The sequence below is a fragment of the Mesocricetus auratus genome, unplaced genomic scaffold (assembly GCF_017639785.1).
Source record: "Mesocricetus auratus isolate SY011 unplaced genomic scaffold, BCM_Maur_2.0 Super-Scaffold_6730, whole genome shotgun sequence".
NCBI classification, from domain to species: Eukaryota; Metazoa; Chordata; class Mammalia; order Rodentia; family Cricetidae; genus Mesocricetus; species Mesocricetus auratus.
The window spans coordinates 6,307,460-6,325,826 of NW_024429184.1; the positions used below are offsets into that span (position 1 = coordinate 6,307,460).

An 18,367-nucleotide genomic window follows, 5' to 3' on the forward strand; every position below is an offset into this window, starting at 1 on the left:
CTCTCTCTCTCTCTCTCTCTCTCTCTCTCTCTCTCTCTCTCGCTCTGTGTGTGTGTGTGTGTGTGTGTGTGTGTGTGTGTGTGTGTGTGTACCTATACCCATGTATGCCTGTTGAGACCAGAAGTCAATGTTGGGTGTCTTCAACGAGCACTCACCTTATTTGTTGATTCATTCAGCATTTAGAAACAGGTCTCTTGCCCAGCATTGGGGGCACACACCTTTAATCCCAGCACTCGGGAGGCAGAGGCAGGCGAATCTCTGTGAGTTTGAGGCCAGTCTGGTCTACAGAGCGAGTTCCAGGACAGCCTCCAAAACAATACAGAGAAACCCTGTCCCGAAAAACCAAAAAGAAAAAAAGAATCAGGTCTCTTACTGAACTGAGCACTTACTGATTGCTGGATTAGGGCCATCCGCCTGTAAACTCCGGGGATCCGCCTGTGTCTGCTCTCCTCCGCCAGTGTTGCAGATGCCAAGCCCTGCTTCCTCTGTGGGTGCTGGGGCTCTGAGCTCAGGGCCTCATGCTCATGTGGCAGGCACTTTACCAGCTAACCTCGTCTCGCTGGCTCCGACACCCACCTAAAAGGCCAATGCGGCAGCTCACATCTGCAGTCTCAGTGCTAGGAGGAACAGAGACGGGTGGATCCCTGAGTTCATTGGCCAGCCTGCTTAGGGGTCCTGTCATTTTTTATTTTACCCGTGCATGGCTCATGAGTGAGTGTGGCGGGGTTGGGGGTGGGAGGGGTAATGCCCTGGGATCGAGTGTGGAATTGGAAAACAGTTTTGTGGAGTCTGTGGGTTCTGAGGATTGAACTCGGGTGCCCAGGCTTACTTGACAAGCACCCTTGTAGGGTGCAGCCTTCCTGCCAGCCTGGTTCCAGAGCCGCATCCGTCCCAAATGAACACACAGGAGGCTATATTAATTATGAAGCTGTTGGCTGTTTGCTTGGCTATCTCTGACTTAAGTATTTAACCCATCTAAGTATTTCTCTTACCGGAGAAAGGGTCCAGACCTCTTATTCCTATGGCAGCTACATGATGTCTCTCTGTGTTTCTTTTTCCCAGAATCCTCCTCGACTCCTAGTCCCACCTATCTTGCTTCCCTATTGGCCAACAGTGCTTTATTGACATATACATAGGACTGTCCCATCACACCCTGAACTGCTGAGCCATCTCATTGCTCCAGTTTCTGTTCTAATGGGCAGAAGGAAAAGGAGAAGGACTTTTGCCTTTGCTGAAAAGTTGATCCAGTTCAGAAAAGCCTTCCTGGTCACTGCCAGCCTGGTCTTATGTTTGTCTGCTAGGCTCCTCTAAGCTATTGTCCTGTAACTATAGTGTGGTAAATAGCATCATTAAATAGTGGTTAAAAGGATTAAAAAATGGTGTTTATGATGTCCTTGGCCCTATGGACATACCATAAGAGTTACTAACATTCACTGAAGGTGTTTATACTTTGACTCCTTCTCAACCCAAACGAGTGCTCAGAATCATTTACAACGTGTGTCCAAGAGGTCCACCATGACACCCATCACCAGAGTGCAGAGTGGTGCAGTCCCAGCAGCTGCCTCTCCTCCATTTTGCCTTCCATGACATTTTCCGCCCCACGTATCCCACTCAGTTACCATGGTGAGAGTTCCTCTTGAAGTTGGAGCCCACATCCTCTCAGGGAGAAACAGAGTCTATGCTGCAAGCTGCTTAAAATCTCTGCAGACTGGGAAGGCAGGGAACAAAACAACCCGACTGGTAGTAGCGGAGTTCTTGGGGGCCTCCTGTCCAAAGAAAGAGTAAGGAGCAGGCAGGCAAGAAGGAAGTCCTTTAGGCTTCTGGAGGCTTCTTCTATGTCCTTTACATCCTCTTCCTCTTCCTCTTTTTTTTTTGTTGTTGTTTTTTGACACAGGGTTTCTCTGTGGCTTTGGAGACTGTCCTGGAACTCTCTCTGTAGACCAGGCTGGCCTCAAACTCACAGAGACCCACCTGTGTCTGCCTCCTGAGCACCGGGATTAAAGGACAGCCTCCAAACCAATATAGAGAAACCCTGTCTCAGAGAGAGAGAGACAGAGGAGGAGGAGGAGGAGGAGGAGGAACGGGGAAGACAAAAGGCTGCCCAGTTTTATTTGCACACACCCACTGATGAAGATGGGCAGAAGAAGCAGGCTGGGTGGATAAGGTAGTGGAATGGATGTGCTTCAAGTGTCGTACTCAATAGAACGGGTGTTTGTTTGTTTGTTTGTTGAGAGCTGGGAATTGAACCCAGGACTTAGAGCATGAATCATGTGCTCTGGCACTGAGATCACCTCCCAGTCTCAATACAATTTTGTGCCTTATGAGCGAATTAGATCCACAAAAATATTTGCAAGGGTCTCGTATGATGGCCACAGATTTAGCTAGGGTGTCAAAGGGAATCCAGCCTGATCCTCTGATCTTCTCCAGTCACTCACTGATGGTGGCTTTCACTGATATACGACGACAACCCTCCCATCACGTGGACACCTCAGCACCACTTAGACACCACACGCCAGCCAGGTGACAGATGTCTCGTCCTTCCGGGGATTTTTCCCGGGGAACCTTGTCTCGTTGCTGACTACCCCTCAAAATCCACCCGCTGCTCGATCCCGAGATGGAATTCGAGGGGGTCCACACATCCCAGTCTCTCGTGTAATTGCACTTTTGCAGATGCACCGTGTGCAGGGATAAAGCAGCGCGAGGCCACACAGGCAACATGTGTGCACACACGTGTACACGCATAAGGTAGAACTGAACCATGATTTATCTGGTGAAATATTAGAAAAAAACACACCGAAGTTATTACCTGACTTCTGGAGTAGACACAAGTTATTTCAATGTAGCACCCTATGCTGCGAATGGGTTTCATTACCACTATTAACGAAGGGGCTGATTGGACCAGTAGCCAGGCCGAAGAGAGTCAGGAGGGAAATCCAAGCAGATATACAGGGAGAAGAGGGGCAGAGTTAGGGAGGTGCCACCCGGTCATGGAGAAAGCCAGACAGGCAGCAAGCCACAAATCACATGACAGGGCAGAGATTTAAAAACAAAAATGGGTTAATTTAAATGTAAGAGCTAGCTGAAAATAAACCTGAGTCACTGCCCAGGCATTTAAAGGTAACATTAAACTTCTGAGTGGTTATTTGGAAACTGGCAGGCAGGAGAAAAAACCTCCAACTCCATTTACCCCAAAGGAGAAGCTGGACACCACAGTCCTGAGGCTGTGTAAAAGAAAGTCGTGTTGAACCCAAGAAGTCTAATTCTATGCCTTTCTTAGCCATATTTTTTTATTGAAGAAAGAAAATACCCATTTACTTTTATTTTATGTGTGAGAGTGTTTGCCTGCATGTATGAATGCGCGCTATATGCAAGCCCGGTGTTCACAGAAACCAGAAAGGGGCGTCAGAGCCCCAGGAACTAGAGCTGTGAGCTGCCACATGGGCGCCAGGAACTTTGTAAGGCCTAGCAAGTAATCTTAACCGCCGGGTCGCCTCTCCCGCCCCTTCCGTTCCTGACACGTGTCCGTGCTCAGCTAACAAAAATCAGTACAAGGATTTTCAGAGGGCAAAAATGCGTCTTATGTGTGTCTTGTGCGAGGCGATAAGTCCTCCTTTCTGTCCGACTCCTAAGAGCGGAGACCAGGAGGGTAGGGGAGATGGAGGAGGGAATGGGGTGAGGTAGGGGAATGCAGTGAGTGTTTGAAGTGGTCTGGCCTGGTCTGCTTGCCATGATGGAGCAGGATGGCCAGATGAGGCAGAACAGGTCTGTTGGCAGGGACTGGGAGAAAGGGGCAAATGGTCTCAGGCCGGTGCCCAACGGGTGCGCACCGCGCAGCCACCCGTGGTACGGAAGACATCACATTGGGTGCCGCTGTCTTCCAGGGGTTCTCTGGTGTTAACCACCGCCTGGCGCTTGTAGGGCAGGAAGCTCCCTCTCTCTAGGCTCCACAGATGTGGTTAGAGTGAAAAAGAATAAATGACTTGGATGTAAATAAAGCAGCATGAAAAATAACTCTGGATTTACATGACGTAACTCTTCCAGGTGGAAACAGCACACTATACCATCCTGATTCAGCGGTGTGAGCCTGCAGTCAGAGCCTTGATAGCTTGTGAAATGGCAGCAGCATTGTTGGTATGATGGCGCATGTAATCGGGGCTGGAGATGTCGCCCAGTAGCGGAGTGCTTGCCAAACATGCCCAGGGTCCCAGGTTCAATCCCCAGGACCGCCCCCAAAAAGCACATATAATTAATAGATACAAGTCATGCTGTATTAGCAAACACAACAGTATCATTAAAATTAGGTGAGTCATATACTAGAAGTTCTTGGGTTCAGTGCCTGATAGATAATGAAATTTTTGTTGGTCTTATGCCTAATATATACTCATAATGTTCCTTACATAAGATTCTGAAACAGTCATATCTATACTTCTTTGAAAAAGAATTTTCCCCAGAGACAACGTCTCATTATGCTCCGCACATTGCAAATTCTGGAGTTAGAGAAATCCTTTAGTCTTACCTGCAGCATAGCCAGGACTATGGGACTGTCTCCAAGTTTATGTGCATAGTTCTTTGACCAGAGTTCTGGTTATTTCTTCCTACGATTACTTAGAACAAAGAATGGGATTACATCCACTACAATCCACATTTTCAAAATTTCTCTAGCCATGACCATTAACTGTCCCCTTCATTAGTCTACCAAGAAAATTTCTATAGTGGGCATTTTTTTTAATTCTAATAAGTGTTACTTGGTGAATTCTGAACCTAGCTGGAGCTTTATGTATGAGTGGGGTGTCTTTAGAACGTCTTTGTGATGAACCATTAGCAAAGCTAAGACAATGAAGCCATGCGTGTCTGTCTGTTTCCACCCAGCCGCAAGGGGGGCACAGGGAGACGCTGGGCTGGGGAGACCTTGCCACCCCTGGCCTGCTGAGACCCTGGAGGACGCTCTAGCCTTCGAATTCCTTTCTAAACACCTGCCGCAAATCCCTCACTTTGCATTGCTGTGGGACTTTTGACTGACCTTTCTAGCTAAGAGTGTGACTTCTGACCGACCTTTGGCCTGGGTCAGCAGTTAAGCTGACCTTTATTCCCAGTCCTTTTCATCTTTTGACTTTTTGCGGACAATGCTAGTTGTGCACAACTTAATACTCATTTTGGCCATTTTCAAGCCATTCTTAGGTAATGGGATTCACAAGGCAGGTGCATAAGGGGTATTTTTGCATGGTAATTATGGGGAGCTTTAAAGGGAACATTAGGCTGGCTGTCTCAGAGAAAAAAGAAAGGGAACCAGCCTGTGCAGCTTCGTTCAATGTCTTGTCCAGCTCCCCGCCAGGACAAGCCAACTGCATTCTCGACGTGGATCATCTTGGGATCAGTTTCTATGCTTTAGGAGTAGGGGCCAAGTTGCAGGGCTGGGGGGTAAGAGTAAACATCAGAGTCTTCCCCATACTCAAGTAAATTTTAGCTTTTCAGAAAGAACAGGACACATGCAGGTGCCTATAACACAAGGCAAAGGAAAAGAGGGTGAGTCATGAGGGAGCCGTGAGTGGACGGAGTAGAACTCTAGAGCTCTATGTAAGCGTAGGAGGCCAGAGGCTCGGTGTCTCAAGCCTGCAACCCCAGCCCCGTGGAGGCCGAGGAAGGAGGATGGCCAGGAGGTTGAGGCCAGCCTGAACTCCAGAGTGAGACCCTGTGTCAAAGCAGGGGTGGGGGTAAGGAATGGAAGGTGGAAAGGGTTAGACACGGAGACCAACCAGGAAGGACTCAGTCTGGGATTTGATGCGGATGGAGCCGAGCAGAAGGCACGAGAGTGGGGTGAGCATTTGAAATCACAAGGCTGAAGGAAGGAGTAGGAAAAACGGGTCACTGAGTGGAGCCGTGGTATTGGCCCGTGCAACACATGCAGGGTTTGTGGGATGGAGAGAAGGTGTGGCAGGCCAGGGTTGCGGGTGGCCTTGCTCCTGCAGAGTCTGCTTGTAGAAGATGCACTGAGGATTTGGCGGCAGCGAGGCGATCTGACCACAGCTGCGATTCCAAGACGGTTAGGAAGCCTGTGAGTCAGGTGTTGTGGCACCTGCCTTTAATCTCAGCGTAAGAGAGGCTGGCGCAGAAGGGTCACACGTTCAAGACCACCAGGGTCTTATGTGGTAAAACTGTCTGAAAGTGGGGGAGATAAAAGAGAGGGGAAAGAAGGAGGCACTCTGCTGTGAGAACATGGGGAGAGGCAGAGATACAGGATGGTGCTAATTTTCTTTCTAAACTAAGGACAATGAGTGTGGGAAGGGTTTTGTTCCAAGTCAGGACAGTGACGGTGGGAGTACAGAGATGGGATGGATATGCTTAGTGAGTTTATAAAATCACACCTTAAAATAATTACACCTATTTATTTTCTTAAATAATTTATTTGTAATAAGTTAACAGTTAAATAGCAAGTTATGATTGATGGTTAAGAACTCACAAAGCACACCAACAGATAAAATCTTTGGTTGACACAACTACTCACATTCTACAGAGCATGATCGTTTCACATCACAAGAAAGCATACGAAGATCACTAAGTGCTTTTGGGTTAGGGTTAGCATCATGATGAGGCGCTTGTTCATTTTCAATCCCAAATACACAGTGACTGATGGGCGCTATGGACGGGCTAGAGGGAGGGTCAGGGGACTGGCATCTGTGTCCTAGGTTTCTGCGGATGGCCCACGAGACAGATCGGTTTCTTCTCTGTGACATGGAGTAACACTATACAAATCAAAGTCCTGCTTGAATGTAGTTTCTAAAGATTTCCATTACTGTCCAAAGCAGACCAAATGCTCACTTCAGTTCAAAGAACAGAGAAACATAGTTAGAAAATTTGGTTTAACTCTTCTGTTGGACTCAAACGGCCCCTAAACAAGCATCCAGTGGACTGTAATGCATTTCAACTATGAAGTCTTATTGCTAGGACCACCAGAGAAAACCATACAGGGAGGTTTGAATTAGCTTCAGTTTCACACATATCATGACTAGGCTTGGGACCACATGTGATTACAGTTGTTTATTGTTTGTTTTTGTTTTGGCAGTCCTGTTGATTTAATTCAACTTGATACAGAAAAATTGAAGCTAAAAAAAAAAAGAATCTATTGGTGTTGGCGCACGCCTTTTATCTCAGCACTCAGGAGGCAGAGGCAGGCAGATCTCTGTGAGTTCGAGGCCAGCCTGGTCTACAGAGTGAGTTCCAGGACAGCCAGGGCCACACAGACAAACCCTATCTCAGAAAGGAAGGAAGGAAGGAAGGAAGGAAGGAAGGAAGGAAGGAAGGAAGGAAGAGAAAAGAAGAAAAGGAAGGAAGGAAGGAAGAAAAGAAAAATTTAAAGCTAAACAAATACTTTAAGGAGTATATCCATACAATAACATTGTAAAGGCTGGTTCATCTGTGAAAGAATTTCCTCTAGGCTTTCTTCAAATAACTTTCCCCCTCGCTTACTGTAATGATAACTCAACCTCCTCACATCTTTTGGGGTCCCCGTAGCATTTCAGCGGGAGGCGTTCTTTGAGCACGCTCAAAAGCCCCGGCACTCAGTGTAGAGCACAAAAATTTCCCTCTTAGGAACAGAGGACCTCCGCTCTCTTCATATTCGAAGAAGCTAAGTAAAAACAAAGCCCCTGTCCAACGTGCTTTCTTTAACGCCAGATGAGAGGGCGGTGTTACCTAACAGGCAACTACCATAAGAACTTCGAAACATCCCACTGCCTGGTAATTTGGAGATAGGCTCAACTCTTCCCCAAGGCGGCGGCGACAATGACGCACACATCCAGGGCGGAAGGAAGGGTTGCACCAGCCTCTGCGGCTCGCTGTCTCCACACTGATTCGATGTGCAGGCCAGCCAGAGGACCTACAGGGCGGCCCATTGTGCTGCAGGTGCACCGGCTAAAGCGACTTTAATCATGTAGTTACTTATACATAAAGACCTTCTGGAGAGACAAGACGTCTAAATTCCTGTATTGTGTAGACACCGGGAGTTCGTAACCCCAACCCACAGATTGCCCACCTGGGATTCACAAGAATCCAGGTCCGTGAGCGCCAGAACGGTGTGCAGTGGTAACGGAGCATCCACACGGCTCCGCTGATTTACTGGGTGTTGCCCTGCCCCTCACCACTCGGCGGATGCCCCCCGGGAGGCAGGGAGGTGAGATTAAATGCACTGGTTCACTAGCATCTATCTGGTCCTTTATTCCTTCTGTTTGCTCTCAGCAAAATATAAAATGGCAGCGTTTGGGTTTGCATAATTATCGAATTGTACAGGACCTAAGCCAGCAGGAATGTGGGCTGAACTAAAAGTTTTAGTGTCCAGTGTGTCAAACCTAGTAGTTTGCTCACTCATTTTAGCTAACTTTTATAAGGAAACTGTGAAGTCTAGCTCCTAAATCATCAAGGTTTTTCCTGGAGTGAATGAAATCCACTGTTTGGTTCCAGAGGCTCAACTGAAGTAGAATAGCATGATTCTGCAGAGGCCTAAGGACATGGAACCTCCCCACATACATAATCCTCCCAGCTCTGCTCCAAAGGGACATCCGCCCCACACCTCTGCCAGGCTGGTTTGCACAGCGGCTATCTTTTCATTCATACGTTTAAGATGTCTTGTATTTACCCTCAGTCAAACATGTCCCCCTTTTAAAGCAAACTTTTAAATAGTTTCAGAGGACACCAGCTTTGCTCATCCGTCTGAGAGCCAGCATAAGGAAATCCTCATTATTGAAGCCGTGAGACAGCAGTTTTAAATGTATGCTTGGTTTTTGTTTTGTTTTGTTTTGTTTTTGTTTTTTTGCAATGGACTCCTGCAAACTTACAGAACAGGCAGCAGCGAGCCACTCTGCCTGAAGTTCTGGGGTGATGAGGCCAGAGCAACATTGCTCAAGTCTCCTTGCTGCTCTCAGCTTCTGTGCCAATCACTTCCTGCGTCATGCCCGTCTACAGCATGAAACCACAGGACTCTTCAGCTAGTGCTGTCCTGGGGGCTGACCGCCTCAGTCACCTTAGGGAGCCTCGTGGCTTGGGCCGGGGGAAGAAACTCCACAGTCACTGAGCAGAGTTCTTCCACCCACATCTGGCAGGTGGGGCCCTTGGGGAAAGAGCCCCAGGATGTTCCCCTGAGCAGCGACTCCTGTTTGCTGTAGGCTCTGCTCTCCCAAGACCTTGACCAAGAAGTTGATATACCTCATTGCCAGGCGAAGCGTTTCATTTTTGCTCAGCTTCTTGTCTGGAGGGTGAGTGGGGATGAGCTTCCTCAGCCTGGCAAAGGCGCTGTTGACACTCTGCTGCCTCCAGCGCTCCCTGGTATTTGTGAAGATCTTTCTGGTCATGTCCGGGTTCCTGAGATGGGAGAGGAAAAAAAAAAAGATGGCGGGAGAAAGTTCCAAAGAAGAACAACTCCCCGTAACCTTATCTCCCCGGTTTTTTTGAAGTCGCCATAAGGAAACTGCATTCAGCCCCCCCCCCACTGCTGCCCCCACCTCCCCTTTGAGGCTGGATCTCAAACTCACCATGCAGCCACGGATGACCTTGAACTCTGATCCTCTTACCTTCACCCCCTGAGTGCTAGGATTGCAGGCATGTGCCACCGCTTTTGGATCAGCGGGGGTTGAACCCAGGTCTTTACTCTCGCCATGCAGCACCGATTAAGTGACACCTCCAACCCCACTGCTTCCTTCGTAACCTACCCTTCCCAGTTGATCAAAATCGCCTACGGTATGCAATTGAGTACACATGTGTGAATAAAGTACATATTTAGCCCAGGAAGTGTTGCATGTGAACGTGCAACGTGTCACAAGCGTGTAAGGGAGAAAGGGCTGCACCCCCAGTTTACATCAGTGAAGTGGCATTTGAATTGGAGGAAACGGGACAGCTCCCCCTTGTTTTAGCTGACCTTAGCTGGAAGGTTGGGCTCCAATCTCCAGTAGCTAGAATGTTCACACAGCAGTTCATTTGGAAGACGGTGAGCAGGGTGATAAAGGGCTGTGACACCCAGATTTATGAAAACAGACATGGGGTGTTCAGCCTGATAAGAATGAAAAGAACAGGGGCCGGGTGTTCTGTGGCTTGGATCCACAGCAAACACCCGGGCTTCTTGGCACTCCCAAAGCTCACTGTTTCCACATTAGGAAAGCTGTCATGAAATACTGCCCAATCTCATGTCTTTAACTCTAGGAGGCGCAGTCCCCCGTTTTTGCCAGGTGGTCTGGATGATTAGTGTGTTTTAATGGGAACCTTCACAATACATTGGCCCTAGGCAGCCTGGAGTCCGCACCTCGCGGCTGTCTCTTGCTGCTGGCTCCAACCTCGGCTCCCCAGGGGCCCCTCCGCCTCCTCCAAAGAGGGAAGCTGACTCTCTCTGCCTTCTCATTCCTGCTGTTTCCTCTGTCTTGAATCCCCCCTCACACTCTCTCTCTTTCTCCACATTCCTTCAAAAGCTGCTCTAAGACCAGCCTGGCAACGCAGGCCTGCTTTCCTTACTGAAGCTCAGGGCCTCCTTGAGCCTCCGAGTGCGTTTGTCCCTCCCGGGCAAGGACACTGGCCTAGCATGCAGGAGGGAGGCCTGAGGTTCCGTCTCCAGTACTGGGGGCAGTATCAGCTCCACCCAGCCTCTTCCTGACCCTGACTATACGAGCCTTCATAGCACAGCATAATGTTCTCTGCAGACCCTGGAGCTGCCTATCAGCGGCACCATCACCATCAGTGGGGTGAACAGCAGTACACACTGCTGTGCTGTCAGTGTTCGGGGTAGTCAACTACTTACATGTGACGTTTCCCACTTTCTTATAAGAGACACTTTGCCTTGGTAATTTTGCCCAACTGTAGGCTAAGGTAAGTGTTCCGAGCACTTTTAAGGTATGCTGGCCAAAGTTAGTGATCTATAGGTTACGTGTGTCAAATACATTTTCTTTTTTCTTTTTTTTGGTTTTTCAAGACGGGGTTTCTCTGTATTGATTTGGAGGCTGTCCTGGCCTCGAACTCACAGAGATCCACCTGCCTCTGCCACCCGAGTGCTGGGATTAAAGGCGTGCACCACCACCGCCCGGCTGTCAAATACATTTTCGTTGTGTATTTTCAATGATGGCAGACTCTTGGAGGGGTCAGAACTGTATCCTGAACCAGGGAATAAATGGCTTTATTGTACTGCTGCTGGACCCTCAGGAGCAAACTGCCTTTTGTTTACCTGAGGGAGGAAAACAGATTCTGCAGAAGCAGAGACACAGCCCTCCCACATGCTAGAGCAAACTTCCAAGAAAACCACACCTGTAAAACAGACAGGCAGGTGGGCCGGATCTCTTCCTGTTTAGAAATGTACACTGTCCCATTATCTAGCCTGAGTCATTTCTGGATATTTGGCCTTTGGTTCTACAATAGAAGTATGTTGCCAGAACTTTGCCCCAATTATACCTGAAACAGACAACTATAATTGAGCCCAGATCAAGTGGACTTGAAGACAGAAAGAAAACTATCAGGTTTTGTTCACACCGGAGCTGGCCGGGCCTGGGGGACAAAGTTGTCTTATCAAACGAGGGTTTAGCTCACAGCCGAGTCAACTTTAGTCCCGTGGGGGGTGGGGGTCCTTTTCAGGCTAGGAGCAAAGAAGATTAGGCAGGGAAAACTGGTTGTGGTGTTTTTCTAAGACGGCTGGAGCCTATTGTATTAGACACACAGAAGGGTCGGTTTAAAAAAAAAGTAAGAAAGAAAGAAAGGAGAGGAGAGGAGAGGAAACTCTTCTGAAATGCAGCCTGCCATCCAAGGGATGCCTGGTAATTACATGTTGATTTAACCTCAAGTGTTTTACTCTCCTTCTCCATGGGGGAAATAGAAATCAGTAACTTAACAAGCTGGAAAAGCTCAAAATAGAGGCCACTGGAAAATCGCTGCACTATACTTTTTAAATCAAAGGAAAATTGCATTTAGTGTTTCTCCAGTTGCAAGGACTGATTGCCGCTAATCTTGATTTCAGGAAAATAGGAGAGGAAAAATTCCGCACCAGATGCCACAGATAGACGGGGAAGTGAGGGCAGACCCTCAATGTCACAGCTGAGGACTCCCACTAGGTTAGGGTTCATTAACTTTTTTTGCTCCGTGAATCTTTTTGGTGGTCTAAGGAAGCCTGGGTTTACAGTCCACTCAGAACAATGATTTTTTAAATATATATTGGTTCCTATGTCAAAATCTTAAATGCATAAGTTAAAACACAGCAACACAGAAAATGAGTTCTACTTAGTAGTTATTAAAATACTAAAATTAAAATGCAATATGGTAATATATTTGCTTAATTTTTAACACATTAAGAACTACACATATTACCATAATTTCTAAGAAATGATTTTTTTTCAAAGGATTCACAACATTTGGGATGTGAGATGCAGGTACCTGGGACTTCCATTGGTGACAAATTCACCACTACTGTCTTGTCTTTGGATAAATTTTTCTACTCTATTATATTTGAAATCATAGTATCTAAGAAACCACTAAATGTAATTAGCTATTTCCTGTGTCTATGTACTTAATGCATCTAAAATCATTACTCTGAGAAGGGAAGACAAATGGTTTACTTTATTTAAAACCTTGTTGATATTAATGCACTTTATTACCTATATTTTGTAAAAAAGGAAATGCTACATTTATAATAAGTGTTACTATAAAATAAATATGTGATATTTCCCCATTCATAGAACCTTTGGGTTCTAGCCACATATCCCTAGGTAGGTAGGGGTTATAGACTCAAGTTAAGAAAGAGTTATAAGGACTGAAGAGATGGCTCAGTGGTTACAAGCACTGACTGTTCATCCAGAGGTCCTGGGTTCCATTCCCACTACCCACATGGCAGTTCATAATTTTTTGTAACTCCAGTTCCAGAGGATCCAGCCCCTTCTTCTGGGAACCAGGTGTATGAGTTATACACATATATATATACCCATACATGCACAAAAATGTTTTAATTTAAAAAGTTACAAGTTCAAGGCCTGCCTGGACAATTTATCTCACTAGGTGCTACAGGGAGCACCTGGATGAATGTCATGTTAAAGCCACATGAAGATAGAGTGTACAACCTCTTTATATTGTCACCAGCGAAGCTAACACATTACTGAAGAAAATGACTTACGCTCTTCGAAAAGGTGTCCACTGTTGCTAATAGACAGTGCTGCTCTTTGATGCCCACAGATCCTGGACACAAACCCCACCTCAACTAGAAAGGCACAAAAGTCGGCAGCTCACACGGCTACAGGGTCAGCCTCAGGCCTGCAGGCTCACACAGGTCCTTTGTTCCTAAGGTTGTGAGGCTCTCTGTCCTGTGTATTTGTCTCTTCCTACAATATCCTCTTGGAAGGGCAGATACCCCCATAGGAAGGAAGCTGGATAGCAGTTTGCATAGCTGGATTGGGAATGGGGTCTAACAGCCAACACTCGGTTCTGGAAAAACGTACCACGTCAAACTTACAGGGAAAGGCTACAAGGTGGGTGGGTGGGGTTAATGGGGGTAGCAGGTGGTGGGGAATGAGAGGAGAAAAATGACAAAAATCACAATTTGAAAATGTTACAATGTTATTGAACACCTTTTATGTTCATCTTTAAAAGTTATTCCACACCAGTTCAAAAACAATTTGAAAAGTAAACCGTGCAACGAAGGTTTCCTACCTATCTATTTAACCGATTTCATTCGCCAGTCACTGAGGGTTTGAGGTGTACGCCTCACACTCACTCACACGTTAGCATGCACCATGCATACTGCAAGGTTGTCTCAGAGCAACCCTGCATTGCTTAAGAGCACCGGTTGCAGTGTCTTGCAGAACTTACTGGGTGCCGCTGTCTTGGGAGTGGACTAAGACAGACGGTCCCCTTTCGTGCGCCTGCCCAGGAGCCACCCCGGCTGAGGCGCACTTTGACTTCTCTGTTCTTTCTGTTCAGTGTGCTGCCTGTCTGTAAATCCCCTTCATCCCCCAGCTACCCATTCCCCACTCATCAAAAAGTAACTGTAATAAGGTATCTCATCTCACCGTAGCAAACCTGCCTGATACGTTACTTTGGGAGTCCAGGAAAGCATCTGTCACGTCTGCAAAGTGCAGGAGGATCGCTAAGAGAGATCTGGGCGGCTGTATAAAGACCCCCGTCCCCCGTGGATATGCTCTGGGGTGGTGGGGACTGTCCCCTGCGGTCCAGCTAAGGCGGCTTGCAGTACCGCACCAATGCCAATGCCCCGCCTAAAGTTCCCGGGTCATCCAAAGAGTTTCTCGGTGGCTACTACCGAGTGGCCGCATCTCTCTCTCTCTGTTCTCTGTGGCCTGCCCGGTGGCCCGGTGGCACCCTCGTGCCTGTCCACTCCGGCTCCCTTAAGTCAACGCACCTTCTGGCCGGGAGCTGGGAGCCCGCGCTGTCACAGCGGCTGTCGCAGAGGCTGTCGGCTGTCCGTGTGCGCCCTCGCCTGGACGCAGAGCCTCGGCCACAGCCTTTATAGGACACCGCCTTTTGTCTGGGGGGGCGGGAGGGGGCTTTCCGCCCAGGACACCACCAGTCGCTCCGCGTTTTGCCCCAGCAGCCACTCCTGTGCAGCCTCCAAAGAGCAATGGAGGAAGGAGGACCCCTCTTCGTCCGAGGCTTTGCGGGGGGCGGTCTTCTTCCAACCTCCTTTTACAGACAAGCACTCTGGCTAACTCAGATCCCAGCACAGGTGTAGACTGATCCCAACGCCCTGCTCCAGACCCTCTAAACGGGTTTGGGGGATGAGGCCTGTAATCTGCATTTTTACCAAATGACCCCAGGAAATGAAGACACACAATCAGGTTTTAAAGCACCGCACTGGACAGACTGATGGATTTATGGGTCTGGTCTAGTGTTGTTTTGTTTGGTTTGGTTTTTCGAGACAGGGTTTCTCTGTGGCTTTGGAGGCTGTCCTGGAACTAGCTCTTGTAGACCAGGCTGGTCTGGAACTCACAGAGATCCGCCTGCCTCTGCTTCCTGAGGGCTGGGATTAAAGGTATGTGCCACCAACGCGCCTCCAGGTCTAGTTTTTTCTGTTGGTCAACACAGGGCATGATGACTGTAGGGATGGAGGGACTCTGCCCTTGCTGCCTTCCTTTGTCCTGGGTCTCCCAGGATGATCTAAGAAAACACAAGTCAGACCTCTGTCACTTCTTAGATCTAAACTCACTGGTGGTTTTCCATTTCATCCCAAGTTAAGCATTCGTGTGTGCTGGCACACTTCTGCAACCCCAATGCAAGAGGATGGGACATCTGAGGCCCCCGTGGTCTTTGTAGTGAGAGACCTTGTCTGACCAGCAGACAGAAGCAAACAAACAAGCAAACAGAAAGCAACAGACGGAAAGTGAGCTGCTTTAACTGGCCCTTGAGAGCTCTTTACCTCTTTAAGCTGTCCCTCCTCTCCCTGGGGTTCCCCCTACTCCAGAGACTCTGGTTTGTCCTTTAGGGACACATCAGACTTCCTCCTGCCTCCTATCACAGTTCCCTCAGCTCCTCACGGGCTGTCCATAGGCGGCCTCCCTCCCTGCCCCTCCTTAGCTGTGCTTCAGGTCAGCAGAAGTTCAGGCCCTGCTCAGGTGTGCACAGTAAGTATACGTCCAAACAAAACCAGACACAACCCTCTTTAGTCTTCCCTGGGGGGGGGCACCTTCCCTATGAAGAGCTTTACATGTTTAAGAATTATCTTTACGCATTTATTGCCTTGGGTGCACCAAGGCGAATGTGTGGCAGTCACAGAACACCACGAGGGAGGAAGTTCTCTCCTTCCACTCTGGGCTCCAGGGATCAAACTCAGGACTTCAGATTTGGCAGCAAGTGTCTCCCCCCACCGAGCCATCTCAAGTCCATCACCTACCAGCTTGCTAGCATACTAAGATTGTGCCTACACACAAACACACACACACCCACACACATGCACACACTCTCACATATACACTTACACACATATACTCACAGACATATACTCACACACATGCACACACTCTCACATACACTCTCACATATTCATACACAGACTAACACACTCACACACATACACTCACGGGCACACTCACACATGATCACACACATTCACAACTCACACACAGATACACACATTCTCTCACACACTCACACTCACACCCCCCCACACTAAGGCACACTCCCTCACACACCTCATCCTTTGTCTTCTGTACTCTCAGAGCGTCACCCCACTTAGTAACAGTTGTTTATTTATCTTGTCTTATCTTCTACTATTCCCTCATTGCCACACTGAATGGATGTCCATCAAATGCTGCTTGATTAATATATGATTAAACAATCTCTTGGCATTTCTCTCTCTCTCTGAAGGTCCCAGGATTTGAGACAATAAATTCATATTCACCTTGGTGAACAAGAGCAAATGACTCTGGGGTTGCATTCCCCGGGGCTGAACTGTCTTGTCTGTTCATACTCATCATACTCTGCTTGGGTTTCCTTATTTGTAACGTGGGTGTCATTCTGGAGCTATGAGAATCAAATAAGAAGCAAAAGCAGGTAAGGGATGTAGAATCACAGGCAGCACGTAGGAGAGTATTAACCGGTTTCTGTAGTGGCTGATTGTATCATTGTTACAACTGCACTCCAGTTCCCTGCTCTGTGCGAGGATCCCACACAGCTCTGCATAGGCGGAAACAATATACCTCCCTGTCTCGGTGCCAGGCTTGGAGGTTGCTCCTGCAGCCTGGGTACCAGGCAGCAAACCCCAGACCAAACATAACCCCAACGCAGCAGGAGAGAGATCAGAGCTCTGAGGCCCTGAGACTCAGGCTGCTTTGTCACGCCTGGGACTCCCTACCCTATACCCATGAAAACTCATCATTTTGTTTCAAATCGAAAAGAAACTGCCTCAGCTGCAAAGCTCAGGTACCAGAGCCAGAAAGCTGAAAAGGACATGACGAACAGACTGAATACAAGATCGACAGTCCTGAGTCGCAGAGAACATGAATTCTAGTTACAACGAGAGGTAAAAGATTCTGACCGGACAACCAGGCATCACTTGTGGAAGGGACGGCATTTAAACAAGGCCTTGAAGCAAGGTTCCCGCTGGCAGCTGAGGAACTTAAAAGACAAGGGGACAAATGGAGACTCCTAATTCCTTTCTCTCTGTTTCCTTCCTACCCACAATTCCATTTATGCCAGTGAAGAGCCTTGTGTATTACGTGGACTCCAGGCCCACAGGGACTTGAAAAGAGCCCCGAAACCAACATTGGAAATGGGCTCAGGGCCTATTGTCAAGTAATCCAGGGTTCCCAAATGTCCAGATTGTTGTCCAGAAAGCGGGGACTGTGGACAGGGCAGGCAACAGAGGAGGCCGGGAGCAGCGCTCCTGAAGTACAGTGCCCGGGACAGGGCCCCGGGTGCCTGGACTCTTGGAGGACAGACAGAAAGAGATGGGGACAGTGACCGCAGCTGGAGCTCCAAGGTTCACGCTGGTTGTAGCTTGGGGACGCAGTGGAGGAAGGATAAGGAGGGCCGGCCGACTCGCGCGCAGAGACACAGCCTGGGATGTGCAGAAAGCACCCGTGGCCTGAGCCTCTCTCTGCTCCCTTGCTCTGTGCTGCGGGGGAGAAAGCGTCCCCGCGGGGTCCACGGTCTGGTTATATCACAGTGTTGACAGGCCACACAAAAGCTTCTCATCCTACCTCAGCCCCAAACCGTGAGGTGATGTATTTTCTCCGTGGCTCGTTTTTTACATTTGTGAAAAAGACTCGTGGTAAGCGAACGACAAGGCTCGAGGGAGGATGCTGGGTGAAAGAAGCGATAAAATAAACTCCGTGCCAGTGGGCAGGCGCTCAGACAAAGGGCAGAGACTCAGAGCTTAAGTGTGTTAGCACACTGGAGAAGGGTTGGCTTTTGTCCCTGGACCTTCTCAAACGTTACCGTTGGCTTTATGCTTTTGGGAGCCGTTTGGGTGCATCGGCTCCCTAGCAGGGGCTTCTCAGAGTGATGGTCGGCTCCCATCCCATTCTCCCAGTGTAGAGAGCATTCTGAGGCTAGGTCCTGCCGGGGAAGAGGTTGGAGTAGGAATTTACATAATCCGATTACTGGGGGATTAGGTTTAGGCAGCTAAACGCCTCTATGTGCTTGAGCTAAAATGCTTACTATTCATGGCTCTCACTGCCCCCTGGAGAGATTGCACCTGCAAAGGTCCCGGGCAGGGCCCCGGGGGGATGGGCAGGTCTCTGGGACAGCCTGGTGCTGTCAGCCTCCTTGGTCCCGCTGTTCTAATTGATCTGTCTGGATTAGCCCGTGGATACCAGCCTTCTAGTTCCCTAAGCAGGGTTGTCGGTTCCGAGGGGGAGTGGAGGGAGGAAGTAGAGGGGTCTTTGGAGGTTTTGCCAGACCAGGTGGG

The 18,367-nt window shown here is 48.5% G+C and overlaps 1 protein-coding gene across 1 annotated transcript; it reads right to left on the reverse strand.

Moving 5' to 3' along the window:
* Window positions 1-7,239: 7,239 nt before the first annotated feature.
* Tal2 (TAL bHLH transcription factor 2) lies at window positions 7,240-14,440 on the reverse strand. Its single transcript, XM_021230923.2, has 2 exons — window positions 14,363-14,440; window positions 7,240-9,351 (listed from the first exon to the last, which is right to left on the reverse strand). The coding sequence occupies exon 2, from the start codon at window positions 9,339-9,341 to the stop codon at window positions 9,015-9,017; it is 327 nt and encodes a 108-aa protein (XP_021086582.1). The 5' UTR covers window positions 9,342-9,351; window positions 14,363-14,440; the 3' UTR covers window positions 7,240-9,014.
* Window positions 14,441-18,367: the final 3,927 nt, after the last annotated feature.